General features: G+C 43.0%; 2 protein-coding genes across 4 annotated transcripts; one reads left to right on the top strand and one right to left on the bottom strand.

The window, feature by feature from the left end:
• Nucleotides 1-670: 670 nt before the first annotated feature.
• olah (oleoyl-ACP hydrolase) lies at nucleotides 671-2557 on the bottom strand. Its single transcript, XM_084562533.1, has 7 exons — nucleotides 2255-2557; nucleotides 2018-2145; nucleotides 1751-1889; nucleotides 1571-1670; nucleotides 1311-1480; nucleotides 1139-1221; nucleotides 671-963 (listed from the first exon to the last, which is right to left on the bottom strand). Exons 2-7 carry the CDS (start codon nucleotides 2142-2144, stop codon nucleotides 821-823), a joined length of 762 nt encoding a protein of 253 aa, XP_084418659.1. The 5' UTR covers nucleotide 2145; nucleotides 2255-2557; the 3' UTR covers nucleotides 671-820.
• Nucleotides 2558-2845: 288 nt separating this feature from the next.
• ago3b (argonaute RISC catalytic component 3b) lies at nucleotides 2846-18831 on the top strand. 3 transcript variants are annotated; one of them, XM_084563139.1, is made up of 20 exons: nucleotides 2846-3074; nucleotides 3251-3533; nucleotides 7485-7656; nucleotides 7743-7863; nucleotides 7965-8173; nucleotides 8704-8840; nucleotides 9488-9622; nucleotides 9772-9859; nucleotides 9951-10098; nucleotides 10707-10826; nucleotides 10918-11040; nucleotides 11572-11705; nucleotides 11976-12160; nucleotides 12281-12440; nucleotides 12563-12653; nucleotides 12789-12983; nucleotides 13794-13928; nucleotides 14046-14147; nucleotides 14402-14601; nucleotides 14911-18831. In XM_084563139.1, the coding sequence occupies exons 2-20, from the start codon at nucleotides 3515-3517 to the stop codon at nucleotides 15017-15019; spliced, it is 2583 nt and encodes an 860-aa protein (XP_084419265.1). In that variant the 5' UTR covers nucleotides 2846-3074; nucleotides 3251-3514; the 3' UTR covers nucleotides 15020-18831. The 3 variants fall into 3 exon arrangements, with proteins under 3 accessions (XP_084419265.1, XP_084419263.1, XP_084419264.1); XM_084563137.1 differs by having other exon boundaries at nucleotides 10918-11061; XM_084563138.1 differs by having other exon boundaries at nucleotides 2846-3533; nucleotides 10918-11061.
• Nucleotides 18832-19905: the final 1074 nt, after the last annotated feature.

Here is a 19905-nt window from a genome sequence, read left to right as displayed (position 1 = left end):
ATCAAAAACACAATAAACTGAGCTAAACATTAAAAGCAATTTTAAAAAGGTGTGTTTTTGTCAGAGATTTGAAGGTAGGAAGGTCAGTACAGTCGCGGATGTGTTTGGGGAGAGAGTTCCAGAGGGAGGGGGCAGCTGCAGAGAAGGCTCTGTCGCCCCAGGTTCGACGCTTGGTCTTGAGTGGTGGAGTAAGGAGGTTTGCGTCACATGAACGGAGGCTGCGGGATGGATTGTGGCGACGGAGCAGGTCAGTGAGATTGGAGGGGGCCTGGTTATGGAGGGCTTTGTGTGTGAGGAGGAGGATTTTGAACTGAATACGCTGTGGAACTGGGAGCCAGTGGAGTTTCTGGAGGACAGGAGTGATGCGATCACGGGAGCGGGTGTGGGTGAGCAGACGTGCAGCAGAATTTTGGATGTACTGAAGTTTATTTAAAGTTTTGGATGGTGCGCCATAGAGGATGCTGTTGCAGTAGTCAATTCTGGAAGTGATGAAGGATATACGTGGATCTAAATATCGTCCCAACGACTCCAAATGGCACCAAAGTAAACGATCATATTTTATGCCAGAAATAAGGTCCAGGTTGTAAAAAAAAGTCATGTGTAAATTGGTTAATTTATCCTGGAATATAATGAGTTTGAGAAATGAAGAAGGCAATTTTAATTAAAATAATTCAAGAACCAGTTTATTTCAGATATGTACATTCGTCAGCCTGTAGCTTGGGTGCATTAGTTGTGGGTCATGGAATTAATAGTACAAAAATTAAATCACATCATGAGGAATTAGTAAAAAAAAAAAAAGCTATTGCACAGTAGTTGAATATTACAAATAGTCCATTTCTGCTGTTTCCAAGTGTTTTGTGACGCGATCTAAAATGATTTTCTCATTTCCTGGATCCTTCAGGTAGAAATGAGACCCGTCAAACATCCTGATGGTGAACTCTCCCGATGTAATGTCTTTCCAAGCTGTTAATAAAACACATAGACGGGATTAAATATCAATGAACAATCAATCGATAATCTATCAACGTTTTATGTCTAGCTAAAATCCATTTAACTAAGAGCTCAGGGATTTCTGACACTAAAACGAGAATCTGAGCCGTCAGTCCTTGTGGAGTAAAGAGTCCTGCAGAGGTCTGACCTTGTAAGTCGTGAGGAATATCATCCTTTCCATCGAAACATGTGATGGGGCAGGAGAGGAAAGGACTCTCCGGTTTGTTTCGCCTGCAGGAAAAAAAAGACCCAGATCACTGACAATGTTCGCTCTCAGTTAATAAATATGAGCTGAGCAACACACAGAGCTGTCGGCCGACCTGTAGTTCTCCACCACGTGCAGGTCGGCCTTCAGGGACGGCAGAAACAGCCTCAGGAATTCGGGGTTTGCCAGCAGATCGGGAGGAGTTCCACCGATTGAAATTAGCCACTTGAGAAACTGGTCGTCTGATAAATCGTTTCTGTTCGGGGCATTGATGCGACTCTCAGACTAAAACACAAAGAACAACATGTATGTGAAGGAGGAACAGTGTTAACGCCGAGCACTTGTCTGGTGATTAAGGAGCAAAATTCAACCTACATACGGTGCAGAAGCGCCAGACAGAAAGATGTGAACTGGTTCGATGTTGTGATGTTTCTTCAGAGCGTCTGCGACAGCAAAACTCGTGAAGGCACCAAAGCTGAAAGAGATCAGAACTCAATCATGAGGAGTGTGCTCACGACGGCTCCGGTGGGCCTGTGTTGACACGTCATACTGTACCTGTGGCCAAACAGGGCAAACGGCTTCTCTTTCAGCACCGGCAGCAACGCACCGATAACTTCCTCCACAATCTGCTGCATGCTCTGGAAGAAAGGCTCCCTGGCTCGACTCTCTCTGCCGGGAAGTTTGACGGCAAACACTAAAGAGAAAAAACAAGAGAAAATGTGTTAAAGCTTAATCTTCCTCAAGCAGAGTGGTACATATGAATCACTGTGACATGTGGGTGCAGATTGCATAACGTAAACAGTATCTTCCAGTTGTTTTTACCTTCAACAGAGCTGAGGACGTTTCCCCAGCGAGCATAGTGTATGGACCCTCCACCTGCCCAGGGGAAGCAGATAAGCCTAGCCACAGCATCTGGCCTTCTTTTGAAACAGTTGATCACAGTTTCCATCCTGATTTAACAAGAAAACTTAAACTAAACACATCAAATAAGCCTTAAACCACTATATGTGTTAGAAATCCAGCTGTTTTTTTGTTCCATTAAGCAGTGATATTCCTCACTCTGGTCTGCAGTGCTACAGTTCCTGGTTCTTTTCTTCTTTGGTTTATGTTGGCAGTAGCTGCACAGTTAAATGAATGGATTCTGGAGACATCTACAGCATGGAGGGAGCAACTCCAATTAAAACACACACAGGAATTTCACAGCAAGTTGGCACCGTCTCTTCAAAATACCCGCACGGACAGGTGAAAGGCCGTGGAAAATTACCACAGCGCTAAAATACATGCAAATGACAATTGCATGGCATGACGTAAATAGTTTAGAAAAAGTTTCCCGGACGTGACGTTGTTTGTTTTAGTTGGCACTTCCGGACGGATTTCCCTCAGTGGAAGAGAGGAGAAAGTATCAGGTTAGTCAAGGTGGACAGAACACCGGAAATACCACGAGGGGCAACTTTCAAATTAAATGTGCAATTGGAAACTGTTGACGCAAAAAATATTCCAAATTAATTAAAAGTGGTAGAAACGGCGAGCAAGTAAAATTGTTGAATTTAAAAGCTACTTGATTAAAATACAAAAAAGTATTGAAAGTGATTGTTGGAGCACGAATAACCGCAATATAACGATAAAAGAAAACATACGCGTTTCGTCTAATTATGCTTTTGTTTTGAAGGGGTGCTCCGGAAGTTGCCGTTTCCGGTTCTCGTTAACTTTCCGCTCAGTGACAGAGAGGGCGGCGTAAGAGCTGAGACTTCAGACCGGTTTCTCGCCGAAACTGAAGCGGACGCCGGCCCAGTGGAGCCGACATTACTCGTTTGATTAAAGACTAAAGCCGAATTGTCAGCGTTAACCCCGCGGGACAACGAATTCAACCGCCGACCGGGTAAATATTCATGTCAAGTCTTGAGTTGGCCGTTGGTCGCTAGTTGTCGGTGGCTAAAGCTAACGAACGCTGTTAGCTTACCCTCCGCCGCTAAACGCTGTCAGCGAATAACTTCGTGTCTAAAACTCCCGCAAACATTTCCAAACGTGTTAATAACGCCGTTTTTTTTATTTCAGGAACAGTGGAAAGAAGGTCAAGGAGCGGAAGCTCGGATAATTTGCTCAACTTTTAGCTGTCAGCGTCGGGGGAGAAGACTTCCAGCGGCCGGTGACGGGGGGTACCCCAAAGCGGCCCATATCAGCGAAGGAAGCCGGGGAAAAGTGGGCAAGGAGCGGGGACCTGCTGCGCCTAGGACCGGTCTATCGGCGGGGGGAAAGTTTTAATCTACGCGGGGATAATTGCTCACAGGGTGCCGGGTCATCCGGACAGAGACCTCATGAATGGAAATCGGAACAACAGGTGGGAGCTCCAGACTAACGGCCGAGCTAATGTGGTGTTCAGGTGCTGCTAAGTTAATTTGAGACTCCCCACAAGGCTGGCCCCGTTGATTGGGAATTAAGAAAACCAATTAGGGAGGTGTTGGCTGAATTAAGTTGGTTAAACAGCGGTTAAAAGTAGCTGTCGTGGTTTTTAATCCTCCATCGGACAGGTGCATTTTTTTTTTTGTGTGTCCGGTTCTCAGCTGCATTCACTGGTCACTTTTTTTGCGCCTCGGTGTGCGCGTTTGCCGCTAAACCAGTCTCGCAGGTTTCTGTGGCTGTCTGCGTCATTCTTGAGCCGGTTGTCAAAGGCAGGTGGTGGTGATCCCGTCAGGTGAGCATGAAGCCTGAGAGGCTGGGTCCTGGTGGGTCTTTGTCCATCTGAACGACAGCCATAGTTACTACTCTGAGTACTGCCTCATTGTTCAGTGGCTGTATTGATTATTAATCAGCTGGGATTTGGAATAAAGTTAATTTAATATGCTTGTCATACATTATTGATGTCGTTTGGATTGGGAGGAAATTATAGTGGTTCAGTGACGCACGCTTCCTCCACCACCACCCTGCCATTTCACAGTATGAGTGTACATAAACCGAGCTTTGTCAGAGATTAACGTAAAAGTAGAAATCTGAAATCATTTAATCTAGTTATTACCAGCTTACAGGGAGCGTTTTCATACCCTTTACAAATCTCTGGTGTCAAGTTTATTTCCTCTTGAGTTCATTTTTATTATCAGCTGTCACTTACATTTCTTCTTCTTCTTCTGTTGTTGTTGTTGTTCTATTATTTCTTCTTCTTCTGCGTCTTCTTCTTCTCACCCGCTAACTTGTTCTGCTTTTCAGTCAAGTTTATTTTAATCATCAGATAATGTGTCGGTCGTTGCTTTCTTTCTTCGTATTCTTTGTCTTGTTCTTCTTCTTCTTTTTTTTTTTTTTTTGCCTCATAATCGCTGAATTTGTTTTAATTTCCCGCCGACATGTCGGTTAAAAGATTTGTCCTTCTGTCTTCTTCTTCTACTTCTACTTCTTTAAATGTGTTTATATCCACAAAGGGGTTTCTTTAAATAGCATATTGTTTCTGGCTAAATATTAAAAACTCAGATATGTTTAATTTACGGCCTTATTAACAGTTTAGTTTGGTTTAACTGATAAATAATTAAAATTACTTAAGAGAAAAACTTAAAATACTCAATACTTTATTCCCTCACTGATATATGACTTTGAGGATAATTTAATACCTACTGACTGGGTTTACTCCACTAACTTAAACTATAACAGGCTGTCAACTCAAACACAGACAGAATATAAAAGGTGGAAGGAGCAATTAATTGTTTAACAGCTTGGGAATTAAGAAAGTTAATATTTTTTTTAAATCTAGCTGCAAGCCCAGCAGGAAAACATCTTATTCAACCAGGCCAGTCCTCCTCTTATTGAAGCTGTTAAGATTTTAGGACGTGTTTGGGGCAAAGTGTACATTATTTACTGAAGTGAGACCGAGACGTAAATTACTCGAGATTGGCCCTGGATTTGTGTTTTGAAACTCCCAGAGCCTCGGAGTTGGGCTCTAACCCTCCTTCTCCACTTTATTTATGACACAGCAAACGGTTTATTCTGTGTCTTTATAGATTAATCTGTGCATTTTTTGTTTATTGATCAGAAAACATTGTTAACCAGCAGATTCCCAAACCCACAGATTACACAGAAAACTAAACATTGTTTTTTTGCCTTTAGAACCGATCCAAAATCCAGCAGTATATTAAATTTATAATAATAAATCCAAATAATTTTTATGTTTACATAATTGCAACAAATAAGTAATTCTGATTGTGTTATGGTCGACTTACTTTATTTTGATTTATTCAGAATTGTTAGCTCATTATTTAGCATTTCACATTTGGCATTTTTATGAATTCTTAACGTTTAACTATTATCAGAACTGAAGTTTTTCAGCCTACACAGCATGAGTATTAATAGATTAATGTTCTTGAAGGTTTGTTTTAGTTTCCAGCTTTAGCGGAGTGACGTTATTATATCTATGGAGTACTCATTAAAGGAGTGTGGGTTGAATGTCAGGCCTGTGTGGGCTGCGACCGGGTTGTGTGGTGCATGCGTACGATGAAGCCGCCTGATAAGTGGTCATTAATTGTTGCTCGGGCTGTAGCAGATCTTTGTGCATTAACTGTCGCTTTCTGTCCTCTGGACCTCAGGATGTTTTCCATAATCCTTCACGACGTCAAGAGTTTTTTTTTGTGCGCCAAGATAAATGAGTCGAAATCTGTGCGTGCGCGCCTGTTTTTTTTCCCCCCTTCCTCTTATCAGCGTGCGTTTAGTTGCCATGGAGAAACCGTAGCAACACGGGTGCCGTCACCATGGGAACCGCACAGGGGAGGAGGAGGAGGAGGAGGAAGCGACCTGGGGGACGCATCGGCAGAAAAAGTGCAGTCTTTTTTAGTGAATGTCGACGACGTGTTCAGGGTCACGACCTGATGCAGCTGCTCTGCCTCATCATTACTTTCACTCACTTTGTGCAGCTGGTTTTTCCAGCTGTGTGTGTGTGCGTGTGCGTATAAAAGACTTTATGTCATGTTGGTCATTGTGAGCCTCTGTGTAGTGGATCCTCTGAGTCACATTTGTGGAAATTGTGTGGTTGTCTGATGTCAGCCTTTTCTTTTTTCTTTTCACGAGTACTTTCCAGTTTGGCATTTATGATAATTGATGTCAAATTAGTGTTGCCGTGCCGTGCCGTGCCGTGCCGTGCCGCGCCGCTCGCCCACTTCTCCTTCTGTCTGGCAAAGGCCACGTCAGTCAAGAGAAATCCTCGACCGCCAAAGCTGGTCTTTATCTCAAAATGTCACCCGGCTCTGTAACCTTTAACACGGCCATTATCAGATTGATGTAAGGGACGGACGCCGTTGGCCCCGTTTGTTTCAGTTTTTGTCGGTTTAATATGAGGCAATGTTTAACATCCCTGACTATGTACAGTCCCGGCTCAGACTTTCCTCCTTATTAACCACTTCCTTCCTGCAGTTTGTCTTCTTTTTTTTTTTTTTTTTTTTTTCTCAAAGCTCTTAGCTTGCTCTCAGCGGTGCACCTCAATCCTTCCGACAGCTTCATGTTTAGTTTTAGCTGATTTGGGGGACATAGATATTTCAGAACTTGACACGGTCGCTGATTGGTTGTTTTTATAGATTTTGCAGGATTATGTGCCAGTTATGCTGACTTTTCTTTAATTTAACTAGTGCAGTGCCCGTCGGAAGTATGTATTCCTATAGTGGGAGCCTACAGGTGCTGTGTATGAGGATTAGTGGAAATATTAGAGCGGAGAAAACCTATTTTACCGATATATTTTACATTTCTTATCCAAACAACGTCAAACTTAGCAGTGCACATCTTCGTGCCCGTAGCGAGGCACCTGCCCAGTTTCAAATCAATCGGGCCAACGGTTCGCGAGATATGCGTGCCACAGACAGACACACAGACGCTTCTTGATTTATAGATAGATGGCGGACTACTTGCTAGTTTTCCTGCTGGAGAAGATATTGAGCCTATTAGGGTTACCAGGGCAAAATATCATTTCTCCTTGAGTTTGGTTTCTTCTAAAGCCGATTTGTAAACAGTGCTCAAGATTTGTGCGCATGCTCCGCCTCTTCCTCTCCGTTTTTGGTGAATTTCTGAAAGTGGCTGTTTTTGATGCCATGGCAACCGGAGTAGTGGAAATATTAGAGCGGAGAAAACCTATTTTACCGATATATTTTACATTTCTTATCCAAACAACGTCAAACTTAGCAGTGCACATCTTCGTGCCCGTAGCGAGGCACCTGCCCAGTTTCAAATCAACCGGGCCAACGGTTCGCGAGATATGCGTGCCACAGACAGACAGACGACAGACACACAGACGCTTCTTGATTTATAGATAGATTTTTCTTACTAGGAGCCGTTGGAGCCCAAGCCCTGTTTTCGTTGCCACGGCGACCTGGCTATGGCACCATTGGAAAGCCCATCAAGCTCCTGGCCAACTGCTTCCAGGTGGAAATCCCCAAGATTGACGTCTACCTGTACGAGGTGGACATCAAGCCGGATAAATGTCCTCGGCGGGTCAACAGGTAACAGGAAAAGACCTAAAACTGAACTTAGTCGTTTAGCTTATTTATCCGCGAACTCTTTTCATTGTCTGTGTTTTTATTTCCAGGGAGGTGGTGGACTCCATGGTGCAGCATTTCAAGGTGACCATCTTCGGTGACAGCCTGCCGGTTTACGATGGGAAGAAAAGCCTCTACACCGCGAACCCACTACCCGTCGCAGCTAGTGGGGTAATTTTCAAGTTTTTTTTTGACGTTAACGACTGAGACTTATTTGATTTCATCGACCAGTAGGCCTCAATAGTCCCCTTTGCCTTCCCCCTCATCTTCAGGTTGATCTGGATGTCACCCTGCCAGGAGAAGGTGGGAAGGACCGCCCGTTTAAAGTCACCATTAGGTTTGTGTCGCTGGTCAGCTGGCACATGCTGCACGAAGTCTTGACGGGGCGAGGCGTTCCCGAGCCGCTGGACCTGGATAAACCCCTGAGCACTAACCCCGTTCACGCCGTGGACGTCGTCCTTCGACATCTGCCCTCCATGAAGTGAGTTACCCCTTTTCTCTTCTGTATAGAAATCTGTTTTACACACAAACGGGACTTCACCACATTTTGATTCTCAGTGACTGAACGGTAAGGGTAAAGCTTTCTATCTAAATGTTTCTTAATTAAGCATGAGCGATGCATTTCTTGCTGGTTACTTCCTAATTCATGAAATATGATCCAAGGATACCTGCATCCGGCAGATACTTTACAGCCCCTTTAATTTGTTATGCAGCAATTCAGCTGCTCTGTTGGTGCAATTTCCCAGGTCCGTTTGTTTCCCCTACAACCCTACAGGTGGGGTTTGCATTCAGCATGGAGATGTGGATTAAAAGCAGCTTTTTACGTCACTGGGATGTGTCCACTTACCAAAATAGCTCTCAGTAACGTGAACAAAAACCTGCCGTGGTTTAAACTCAGCACTTGTGTTACGCTGCACCCGGTGAACCTCAGAGGAAATGTAACTCCCAGCTCATGGTAGAGTTTTATTTCTCTGCTAACGTTTGTGTTTGTCCTCTCTGAACCTTACTCAGGTACACCCCTGTTGGACGGTCCTTCTTTTCCTCCCCCGAGGGCTACGACCATCCACTCGGCGGAGGAAGAGAGGTTTGGTTTGGCTTCCATCAGTCTGTGCGGCCGGCCATGTGGAAGATGATGCTCAATATTGATGGTGAGTTATAAATATTAAATCGGAGACATTTAAAGGAATGGCAAGACAAACATAAAAATGAACACGAAGCTACAGCAGTTTGTTAGCATGGCATGAAGACAAGAGACGAGGCAGAGCTAGGATCATCTAGAATGAATAAAATGTTGTCCAACTGATCAGCATATATCAGGAGATGTTCCAAGTTTCCTAGCCTCCTGGTTAAATGTAGCTCTTCCTGTAAATTATGAATACAAACTACTGCTGGTATGAAGAGTTATTTCCTTTCACGCTGGTGCAGAGCGCAAGTGCCAGCTGGCTGTTGTCAGTAATCTTTCTGCTGTGTTTAAGTGTACACCGCATAGAGATCAAGTTGATTTCTAGTTGGAGGTGAGACATCATCACGTTCTGCCTTTATTGCCAGTAGTTTGTTGATTTCTGTTTGGTTTGACCAGGCCTTAAATCTTGTCAACAGACTCTAACCAGAAATGTAGTGACGGCCCGGCATACTCTTAGACCTGTAAAACAATTTCTGCTTCATTGTCAGTTAACCTCCTCCACTTAAACTCGTGTTGATCGTGTTTGTTGTTTGTGTGAAGCAACACGTGTGTTCACAGCTGTTGTTTTTGCATCATCCTCTCACTGTACTACCCTATCCTGTGTTATTTCAGTTTCAGCCACAGCTTTCTACAAAGCCCAGCCAGTCATTCAGTTCATGTGTGAGGTGCTGGACATTCACAACATCGACGAGCAGCCGCGCCCTCTCACCGACTCCCACAGGGTCAAGTTCACCAAAGAGATCAAAGGTATGTCACTGAGCAGTGGCAGATTGTTTCGCCTCTGGCTGAACTCATTTGCGCTGCAGTAAGCTCCTCTAGCTGTGTGAGGATTGTAGCCGTCGGCTTAATATCAGACGTTCAGCGTGTTTTGAGTGATTCACGTCACATCTTCACAGGTCTTAAAGTTGAAGTGACACACTGCGGAACCATGCGTAGGAAGTACAGAGTCTGCAATGTGACGCGGCGCCCGGCCAGCCTCCAGACGTATGTTTCCACATCGCACCCAAGCAGCCGTTAACCCACAGTCGAAGCTGTTGCTGGCTTGCAGTAATAAAGAGATTCTTCTCGTTTGCAGATTTCCACTGCAGCTCGAGAACGGTCAGACGGTCGAACGCACGGTGGCTCAGTACTTCAGAGAGAAGTACAGTCTGCAGCTGAAATACCCCCACCTGCCTTGTCTGCAGGTGGGCCAGGAACAGAAACACACCTACCTGCCCCTGGAGGTGAGGACTGCTGGTGACCGCCTGTTTCCGACGTGAAATTATTCCAGCTTCCTCATTTATTTATTCTTTTACTCAAAATGCACTTTGTGTTATTCATCTCCTTGGATATCTCCCCCCTTTTAGTGCTTGTATAAATGAGAAAAAAACTCTTTATAGATAAAATTAAAGACTGGTTTCTATAGATAGATGATTGCATCAGTATTCACCACTTCAGTATTTAGTAGATGAACCTTTAAGTCTTCGTCAGGCTCAGTCATTCTTTACAAATCAGGTGCAAATGGCAATTTTCAAGCCCACCTACGAATTCTCTATTGGATTCGGGTCTGGGCTTCAACCCGGCCACTGCAGAACATTCACCCTGTTGTTCCTTAAGCTCACAGTCATGCAGGAAAATAAATCTTGTCCCAAGTTGTAGTCACAGCATGAATGAGGTTGACACAGTTACAAAATGTTAAATTTCCTGCATCTCTGTGTGCCATTTGTTTACATATTTGTTTAAGGTAAAACCCAATCACCCCTAGTTATAGAAATGCAATAAAGAATATTAAGCTCAGTGTTTAACAGGTTGTTTTAGGGGCTGGATTAACCTACTTCGTTTATTTATTTAGGTGTGTAACATCGTTGCGGGCCAACGCTGCATCAAGAAACTAACAGATAACCAGACGTCAACCATGATCAAAGCGACAGCCCGCTCTGCCCCAGACAGACAGGAGGAGATCAGCAGGCTGGTGAGTATCCCGTCAGCAACAACAACAACACGAAGCTCGTTTTTTCCTCTTCGCTCTTCGGTTGAAAAAAATAAATTTTCTGTCCTCTCAGGTACGGAGCGCCAACTACGAGGCCGACCCGTTCGTCCAGGAGTTCCAGTTCCGAGTGCGAGACGAGATGGCTCAGGTGACGGGCCGCGTCCTGCCGGCCCCCATGCTGCAATATGGCGGCAGGGTGAGCTCTGAACCCTTTATGGTACCTTCTCCTTTAAATCACCTTCCATACGCATGTGTGTCATTCAGCATGTATGTCTGTGTGTGTTTGAGACAGCGGGGGTTTCCTCTTGTTGAGATGATAAATGATTGATCCTAATCTTTGACAGTGGTTAAAAAGTATTTAGCACCTTTAACGTGTCCTGTTTCTTTAATAATTCCTGTACTTTTAACTATTTTATTGTGGGGAAACCCTGTTTTCATGTTTGATTTGCCTTCAGTGCGCCTTTTTAATGAGGTTTTTCACTTTTGCATGGCTATCGTAAAGCATGTCACATTATCACAAGCAAATGACTATTAATGATTAATTAATTCAGTTCAGTTCAGCTGATCAATCTGTCACTGAGCTCCCACTGCCTGCCTGAATCCTTTGACTCTTTGAATCCATACATTCTCCGTCTGTCCATGTTGTTTTTCTCGTTGTTGTTGTTGTTGTTGTACGTGTCTGTGCGCCTGCCAGCCCCAGCAGATCAACCCTGCACTGTCGTTGCAGAACCGCACGGTGGCCACACCCAGTCACGGCGTGTGGGACATGAGGGGGAAACAGTTCCACACCGGAGTGGAGATCAAGATGTGGGCCATCGCCTGCTTCGCCACCCAGAGGCAGTGCAGAGAAGAGATCCTCAAGTGAGCTCAGGAAAATTGTTTGTTGCCGCTCAGTTTAGATACTTGTTAATGACAGAAACGGTGCAGCAATATTTTCAGATTTACAAGACTAACATACGTTTTATTTTTAGTGTAATTATACATATCGAAAATACAGTTGGAGTATTTGTCAAGCCCTCTTTAGACCTTATATTACCATGCGTCGTGAGTGTTTGAAGATGAAGATGTTTGTCTTCATCTTGAGAGTCATACTAGTTCATTAAACTGCGTACACATTATTTTTCCACTCAGGAGCTTCACTGACCAGCTGCGGAAGATCTCAAAGGATGCTGGGATGCCAATCCAAGGCCAGCCATGTTTCTGTAAATACGCCCAGGGAGCCGACAGCGTGGAGCCCATGTTCAGACACCTGAAGAACACCTACGCTGGGCTGCAGCTCATCATCGTGATCCTGCCCGGAAAAACACCCGTCTATGGTACAAACCTCATTTCTAAATACTCAGTTTCAACACCTCTAAACCAACTACTATCCTGTAGAAAGACAAAAACATAACCGTGAATCTAGAATTAAAGAAAATCCAATCTCTGATTTACAGCGGAGGTGAAGCGGGTGGGAGACACACTCCTGGGCATGGCCACCCAGTGCGTGCAGGTGAAGAACGTGGTGAAGACGTCCCCTCAGACCCTCTCCAACCTCTGCCTCAAGATCAACGTCAAACTGGGAGGCATCAACAACATCCTGGTTCCACACCAACGGTAAAATAAATAGATTTCCTGATGCTTTTTGACTTTCTCCTGTCAATGAGAAAGATTGTTAACCGTGTCACTTTATGGCAGACTGGTTGATGTTTTTTTTTTTTGCCTCCTCTTCCACCCAGACCGTCTGTTTTCCAGCAGCCTGTCATCTTCCTCGGCGCTGATGTCACTCATCCTCCAGCAGGAGATGGGAAAAAGCCTTCAATTGCAGCGGTGAGATGACAACCGGTTCTTTTAAGGCCACTGAAGCTACATTAAAAATTTCACATGTATCTCCGTCTGAAATGCTCAGAACTAACGGCACCGCACACTGTTTCACCTGCAATGCACACTCTGTTTCTTCTCCAGGTGGTGGGCAGTATGGATGCGCATCCCAGCAGGTACTGCGCTACAGTGCGGGTTCAGAGGCCCAGACAGGAGGTCATCCAGGACTTGGCTTCTATGGTGCGAGAGCTTTTAATCCAGTTCTACAAGTCGACCCGCTACAAGCCGACCAGGATCATTTTCTACAGGGACGGAGTGTCAGAGGGCCAATTTAGACAGGTAACGACCGATCTCCATTGTCTTTACGTTTTCGTGAGGTCTTGAACACTTCACACATCTGTTTAGTTGGATTATTTGACCACATAGGTGAGTTAACATGTTTTGAAGTCTTTGTTTTAATGTTTCAATCGTCAGTCAGCTTCTCTACACTCAAAATATTCAAAACCTCCTGTTAGGATCGAGTTTAAAAGTAGATCTCCCAATTCTAACCAGTCTTGATTTGATGGATCCGATATCAATTCATAAAATCCTCAGATTGATTATCTTAAAACAGGGGTCTTCAACGTTTTCCAGGACAAGGACCCCCAAACTGATGGAGAGATGGAGCGGGGAATGTATATGACATTTAAATTTATGGGAAAAAAAACCCTGCAGTACCTTGGCAGACCCCCTAGGGTCTGCGGACCACCTGTTGAAGACCTCTGTCTTAAAATATGTGCCAATTCCTGCGTTAGAAACATCACTGCCGTCTCGTTTAGCAAGATGATCCCAACAAAATTTGTTCCAGCGTGAGAAAGATCAAAAACATCACAGAAGCTACAGTTTTGTTTGACGTATGTGGAGTCCTCAAACTAGTATACATGTAGTTAGACACTTTTATACTTAACATAAATTAAAACATCACTTATTTCCATTATAAGAACACTACTAATCAATACAACAGCATGAGAGTCAGAGTACTAAATTTGCTCTCTTTGCTGCAAGGCCTCACTGACTTTGACCTGATATTCTCCCACTCAAGCTGAAGTAAAAGTGATAATTTAAACGAATAAATGAATACTAACTGTGTATTTGTGTGTTTGTGTGTAGGTGCTTTACTATGAGCTGCTGGCTATCAGGGAGGCGTGCATCAGTCTGGAGAAGGAATACCAGCCGGGGATCACCTACATCGTCGTACAGAAGCGCCACCACACGCGCCTCTTCTGTGCAGACCGCAACGAGCGGGTGAGCAACACTTGTTTGTTTGTGGTTAAAATGAATGAGTCGGTGTCTAGAAGAAGGGAAAGGACGCTGAAGAAGGATTTGATGTTTGGATCTTCACTGGTTGTGGTTCTCCTCCAGGTTGGACGAAGTGGAAACATTCCTGCCGGCACCACGGTGGACACAGACATCACTCACCCCTACGAGTTTGACTTTTACCTCTGCAGTCACGCTGGAATCCAGGTGAGACTTTAAATTTGGCCTTTTGCTGTATAGGTGAAATCATTTAAGTCAATACTTGCAAATAATTCAGCTTTACAGTATGTTGTGCTATATATTACGCGGCTGACACCAGCAGCCGTTGGAGAAGGGAAACCTGGAGCTCCCTGCTTCACCTAATTTTAGCCGCTCATTGTTTGCTCTCTCTCCATGGAGCTGCCTCCTCTCGGGTGCGATTAACTCCTCTCTCCTCCTCCTCCCTCCCTCCCTCCCTCCAGGGAACGAGTCGGCCTTCCCACTACCACGTGCTGTGGGACGACAACTGCTTCACCGCCGACGAGTTCCAGCTCTTAACCTACCAGCTGTGCCACACCTACGTCCGCTGCACCCGCTCCGTCTCCATCCCGGCACCGGCCTACTACGCCCACCTGGTGGCCTTCCGCGCTCGCTACCACCTGGTCGACAAAGAGCACGACAGGTGGGGAGGAGGTTTTATTTGTGACGTACTGATTTGGTAATGTAGCAGAAGCAGAAGCAGGACTGTTGGGACGTTAATTAATGTGAAACCCGTGTTACATTTAAGGACACGTAAGGAGTAACGGATAATTAGCTGCAGTGAAAACCAGATGAAATATCTCAAAGTACTCTTACATCCCAACAGAGGACTTGAACAACCATAAAACAAAGCAGAGAGTCACAAATCCAGTTTTGTTTACAGAGATTAATGTTAATTAAGGTTTTACTTAATGTCCGTACGTCTTACTCTTGTTGTTCTTCGTTGCCACAGTGCGGAGGGCAGCCACGTCTCAGGGCAGAGTAACGGCAGGGACCCAACGTCGCTGGCCAAGGCCGTTCAGATCCACCACGACACACTGAGGACCATGTACTTCGCCTGAACGCCTCCGCCTGAACGCCTCCGCCTCCACCCTCTCCCAGCCACACAGCCAGTCTTAGTGTCCGACTTCCATCGGGCCGCCACGTCGGTGCAGCCTCGGTCCGTGGAAGTCAACTGCAGCAGCTGCGTAAGAACGTCAGAGAGGAGTTTTGACAGACGCTTTTATTTTCGCTGGTTTTATTTATTATTATTTTTTTTTTGTGTGTGTGCGTGTGTTGAAAGAATGGCGGAGCAGCCAGTAAGCCTCACGCTGAGCCTAAATGCTGCTGCTGGTTTGTATCGTAGACGGTTTTACATGTTTGTTTGTGTGTTCTTGGCCTTTTAGATCGTGTACGTGTCGTTTCTCTTTGATCAAATGCGTGTTAGCTTCGTTCTCAAAATGGCGTGTTGCCTTAGAGGTTACTCTTCTGTTCCCCCTTAACGCCACTGGCTCCTCACGGTCCGTCAGCCAGGCAGGAGGAAGTAACCCTGCACTCTACCAACACAGACACTGAATGAACTGAATGAAATCTTTTCTCTTTTTTAAAAATTAATTAAACAAAGCCACGTTCAGCCGTTTTTTGAGGCAGCATGCATCGCTTGTTGCCTCACTGTGAGGCGAGGTGCATAATGAGAACTGCCACGAAAAGCTCTTTCAGCTCAGATTGGTACAGAGTGTTAAACCAAACAGGGTTTTATCCCCCGTGCTATTTATTTTATTTTTAGCTTATATTAACATTCATTTTTGAGCAATACTGCACATAGAGAGGACGGCTCACCTGTTTTGACGACCACAAACCCTTTGATTTTATTGTTTTCTCCCCAGTTTTCACATTTGAAACCAATCAAGTTATTTGTGAAGAAGTCCTCTGGTGCAATAAGGCGTTAATGCCGGGAGCACGGGTTCGAATGTTTTCGACGAGTATTCGAGGAAGTTTTGTCAAGTGAAGTAGGATTCAGGAATGTGCGTAAGAGATTAAACAAAGTGCCTGATGTGGTTAGAAAGCCAACAGCTGGTAGAATGGGAGGTTTTTAATTGCAGGTCGGTTTGGGTGCTTCTGTTGATGCGTTCAGTAAAATTTACACTCGAGGCCGGACAGCGCACGAGACTGGAGTCGGTCTCACTGCTTGTGTGGGTTTAACGTTTGTTTCCTCCTGATCACAAATAATGAAACGTTTATACAACGGCGTTATACCTCAAAATTATACCAACAATTAATATATTTGTTCACACCTCGGTCTGATTACAAGCTAAAGTTTCCATTTATTGTTTTTCTGATCAATAACCAGTCATCAACATTGGTAGATATTTTTATAAGTGGATGTAGTTTTGGAGTTTTTGAGAAAACAGAACGTTAACACACACATCTTGTCTGGTCTATGGAGAAGGATTAGGGCTGCTGTAAAAATAAAATAAAAATAAAAATGAACTCAAATCTCAGAAAGTCGACTTTTCTCCGAATTTTGAGAAAAGTCGACTTTTCTCAGAATTCTGAGGAAATTCGACTTTTCTCAGAATTTCTCGACTTTTCTCAGAATTATGAGGAAATTCGACTTTTCTCAGAATTCTGAGAAAAGTCAAATTTCTGAGATTTTAGTTCATTTTTATTTTAGTTTAATCTTTGATTTTGTTCTGACCTCATCCTGAGATAAAGTCTGACTTTTACAAGAATTCAGATTATTTTTTTTCTATCATAGTTTTGATCCTTTGTCCCAATTGTGACTTTAATATAAGAAGTATTTTATTTTTCTCAGAATTTCTACTTCTTTCTCCATAAAGTCAGGACTCTTGTACAAATTTGACTTGAATTCAGAGGACTGAAGTCAGAGAAAGTCTGAGTTCAGATTTGTTTTTGGTTTTTTTATCAGATTTTCTCTAAAAATTTTGTCTGTAACCTCAGAGTTCTTACATTTTTCACAATGAAACTAGGAGTTAAATATTTCACACAGTTCTGACTCAATTCACATTTTATTATTATTATTATTTTTTTTTACAGTGGCCCAGATCCTCTTCTGTTTGTGTGAACTCTTTATGATGCAGCTATATTTAAATATATTTATATATGTGTGAATATCAGAGCAGGCATTAACAGATTAATACTTGGATCAGTGTCCTCTGAGGATTCGCTGTTTACACTCTTCTGAATTTTGAAACTGCGCTGCAACAAATCTCATATTTTCTCAACAATTTGTCTATAAAAACCTCAAAAATCTGTTTTTACTACCGTACAACACAGAAAAGAAACGACTTTAATCGACTTTAATCGCTGTTGCAGCTCTCTACAAATATCTTCCTGACTCGGAGGAAGCAGCGTGTCGTTATGCAATAATGTTTTCTGCCTTGAGCCGATCATGAGTCGCGGTGCTGTTGTTTTTAGGAAGACGCATCTCGCCGTCTTGGGTTAACCGTTTAGTTTAAACACAGACGAAGCCTTCAGGTTTCATCTCTTGGACCAAACCAACGTGCCTGGTTCGGGGGTGAGTCGACGCTCGCGGCCTTACAGCTCGCCACGTGACGCCAGAACCAAACTATAGCTGCTATGAGAGAACATTGATTTACTACGTCGTCAGATACAAAAAGGTATTTTACTGCACTTAAAAAGACGTGTTTATGGTTGATGAGATATTTAAATGTGCGACTACAGTCCGAGGAGTTTTAAATATGAAATCTGTTCATTACCAGCAGTCGGTTTTACTTGAAGGATAGTTAAAGAGGGCATGGCTCAATCTGACAGATGCCTTTTGTTTCCTCACAGTTAAACTTTTAAATCTGAGTGGAGATATATTTATATTTAAAGATATTAACATAATGCACATACTGCTTATTTTTTCTAACAGAGTCCTTTATCTGAAGGTTAATAACTCGGCAGGTTTGCTTGTGAGGAGGTTTGTTTCGTCATGTTGTGATCTGACGAACCCTCCTCTGCCTGTGAACACCTCCCTACGCATTATTTTATCATCTCAAAAACTTTAAATTCACCTTCTCTCAAAAATACATATATATTTTTTCTTTTTTTTTGCATAATCACGAGAGGAGAAGGTGTCCACTGTCGGTTTTGTCCGTTAACAGACTGTGCCTTTCCCCGATGGTGCTGACAAAAATAAAAACAAAGCATGAGTTGGTTTATACTGATACATGAGATTACTGTAAGGTGTGTATATATACTGTGTATTTGTGTGTGGATACCTCTGACATATGCCAAGAACACAAAAAATATGCAGAACTGATCCTCTAAGAGCCGACAGGACCTAAAATATCAGCCGGGCACCCCCCGCGAATAAATCTAAATATAATAAAACTAAAATAAAACAAAACAGGGGAACACTCACGACTCTGTAGGTAACGAGTAGTTGTTATGTAGCATTATTTATTTATTTACTTCACTAGGGGCATGAAGCCTGCCTGCAAACACACTTTTTTTTTTTTTTCTTCTCCTCCTTTTTATTTTAACGTGTTCATTCTTAAATGGACAGCAATAATGAAGCAAAGTTCCTGTGCAATCAGTTTGTTGGGCTTTCTCCGACCCCTTCGCGGTGTTTCTTTTATTTTCTAATGTGAAATTCAGACGTTTACAGTTGAGTGCCCGGGATTTCCCACACAAAAATAAGTCTTTGAACACCTCTGTTGTCGGCTGCATATCTTACTCCAGGAGATGAATAATGTTTGGGTTTCACAGTATATTAATGTGCTGTTTGTTTTTTGTTTTTTTGGTGGATCATGAAGTTTTAGAAGTCAAACTGTAATATTTTTTGTGTCTTAACACTCACCAGATCCTACGTTGAGCCTTTTTATTTGTCATATTTAATTTTTTTGGAATAAATACTCTATGTATAAACCTGTGAGCTTGTATCAATGCATTTTCACTTCAGTTCCTCTTTTCTTTTTAAATTTTTAACAAGAAGGAAAACCTCTCTAAACCAAGTGAGGCTTCTCGTTAGCTCGGCCGGCTGCAAAATGAATTTGAGTCGTGGAGATTTGTAGCAGCAGTTATTTATTTTGAGGTACATTTCTCATCCTGTGAAATTCTGACAGCAAAAAAAACCCCAAAACAATTTCACTACATTTCAACAGATCTAGCTAATTACTTTATAAATATAGATTTTCACAAACAACTTGCTGAGATTTAATCAAACATGAACCTATAGTATAGACGTGAAACACAGTCAAGTTTTTAATTAATAGAAAACTGAAAGTAATCTTTTATTTATTTATTTATTTTAAATCCCAAATATTTCACGTGAAGATGCTTTTATTTTAGTTAATTCTTTATTTTATTTTTCAAATTTTTCTTTTACGAATCAATGTTTTCTTTAATAATCAGTATATTAATCTTAAATAAAAAAAAAAAATAAGTGTTAGTTGGAGTCCTAATGGAGTCCTAAACAAGAGTCGAGCTCCAACTGAACCAGCGCAGCAGTAAAATCTTGCTTTTACGTGAATGCATGAGTAATATTAAGTCACAAAAGCTACTGTACTTTCCTGATTATACAATATATTTACTTGTAATTACTTCTGCATGTATTCAAAATAAATCTAAGCAGTCCTCATTGTACTCTACATTCAACATTTAGCATTTCCCATGTGGCATTAACTCTGCAGGTGCGACATATGGAGATTAAACAGCTGTAAACTGTGTGTAACTGCAACAGGAAGCCATAAGGAGACGTTATTAGCATGTACTCCACCTGAACAAGAGCACCGCATTCATTATTTCTTGCAGGAAATGGCCCGAGGACGTTTATCAGTCGCTGTTTGAAGTCCCTCCAGAGCGGTAATTTCTGTGTTTACACTTCCGACCTGGCCGCGCTCATAACTCCATATTAACTCAGGGCAGTGTGTGGTGTGTACTTCCTGCTTATGTGGACCAATGTGGTTTTTAACTGCTTTATCCTCCGCTCCAATAAACC

Source organism: Chelon labrosus, assembly GCF_963514085.1.
Source record: "Chelon labrosus genome assembly, chromosome: 16".
NCBI lineage: Eukaryota > Metazoa > Chordata > Actinopteri > Mugiliformes > Mugilidae > Chelon > Chelon labrosus.
This window is presented reverse-complemented; position numbering and strand designations above follow the sequence as displayed.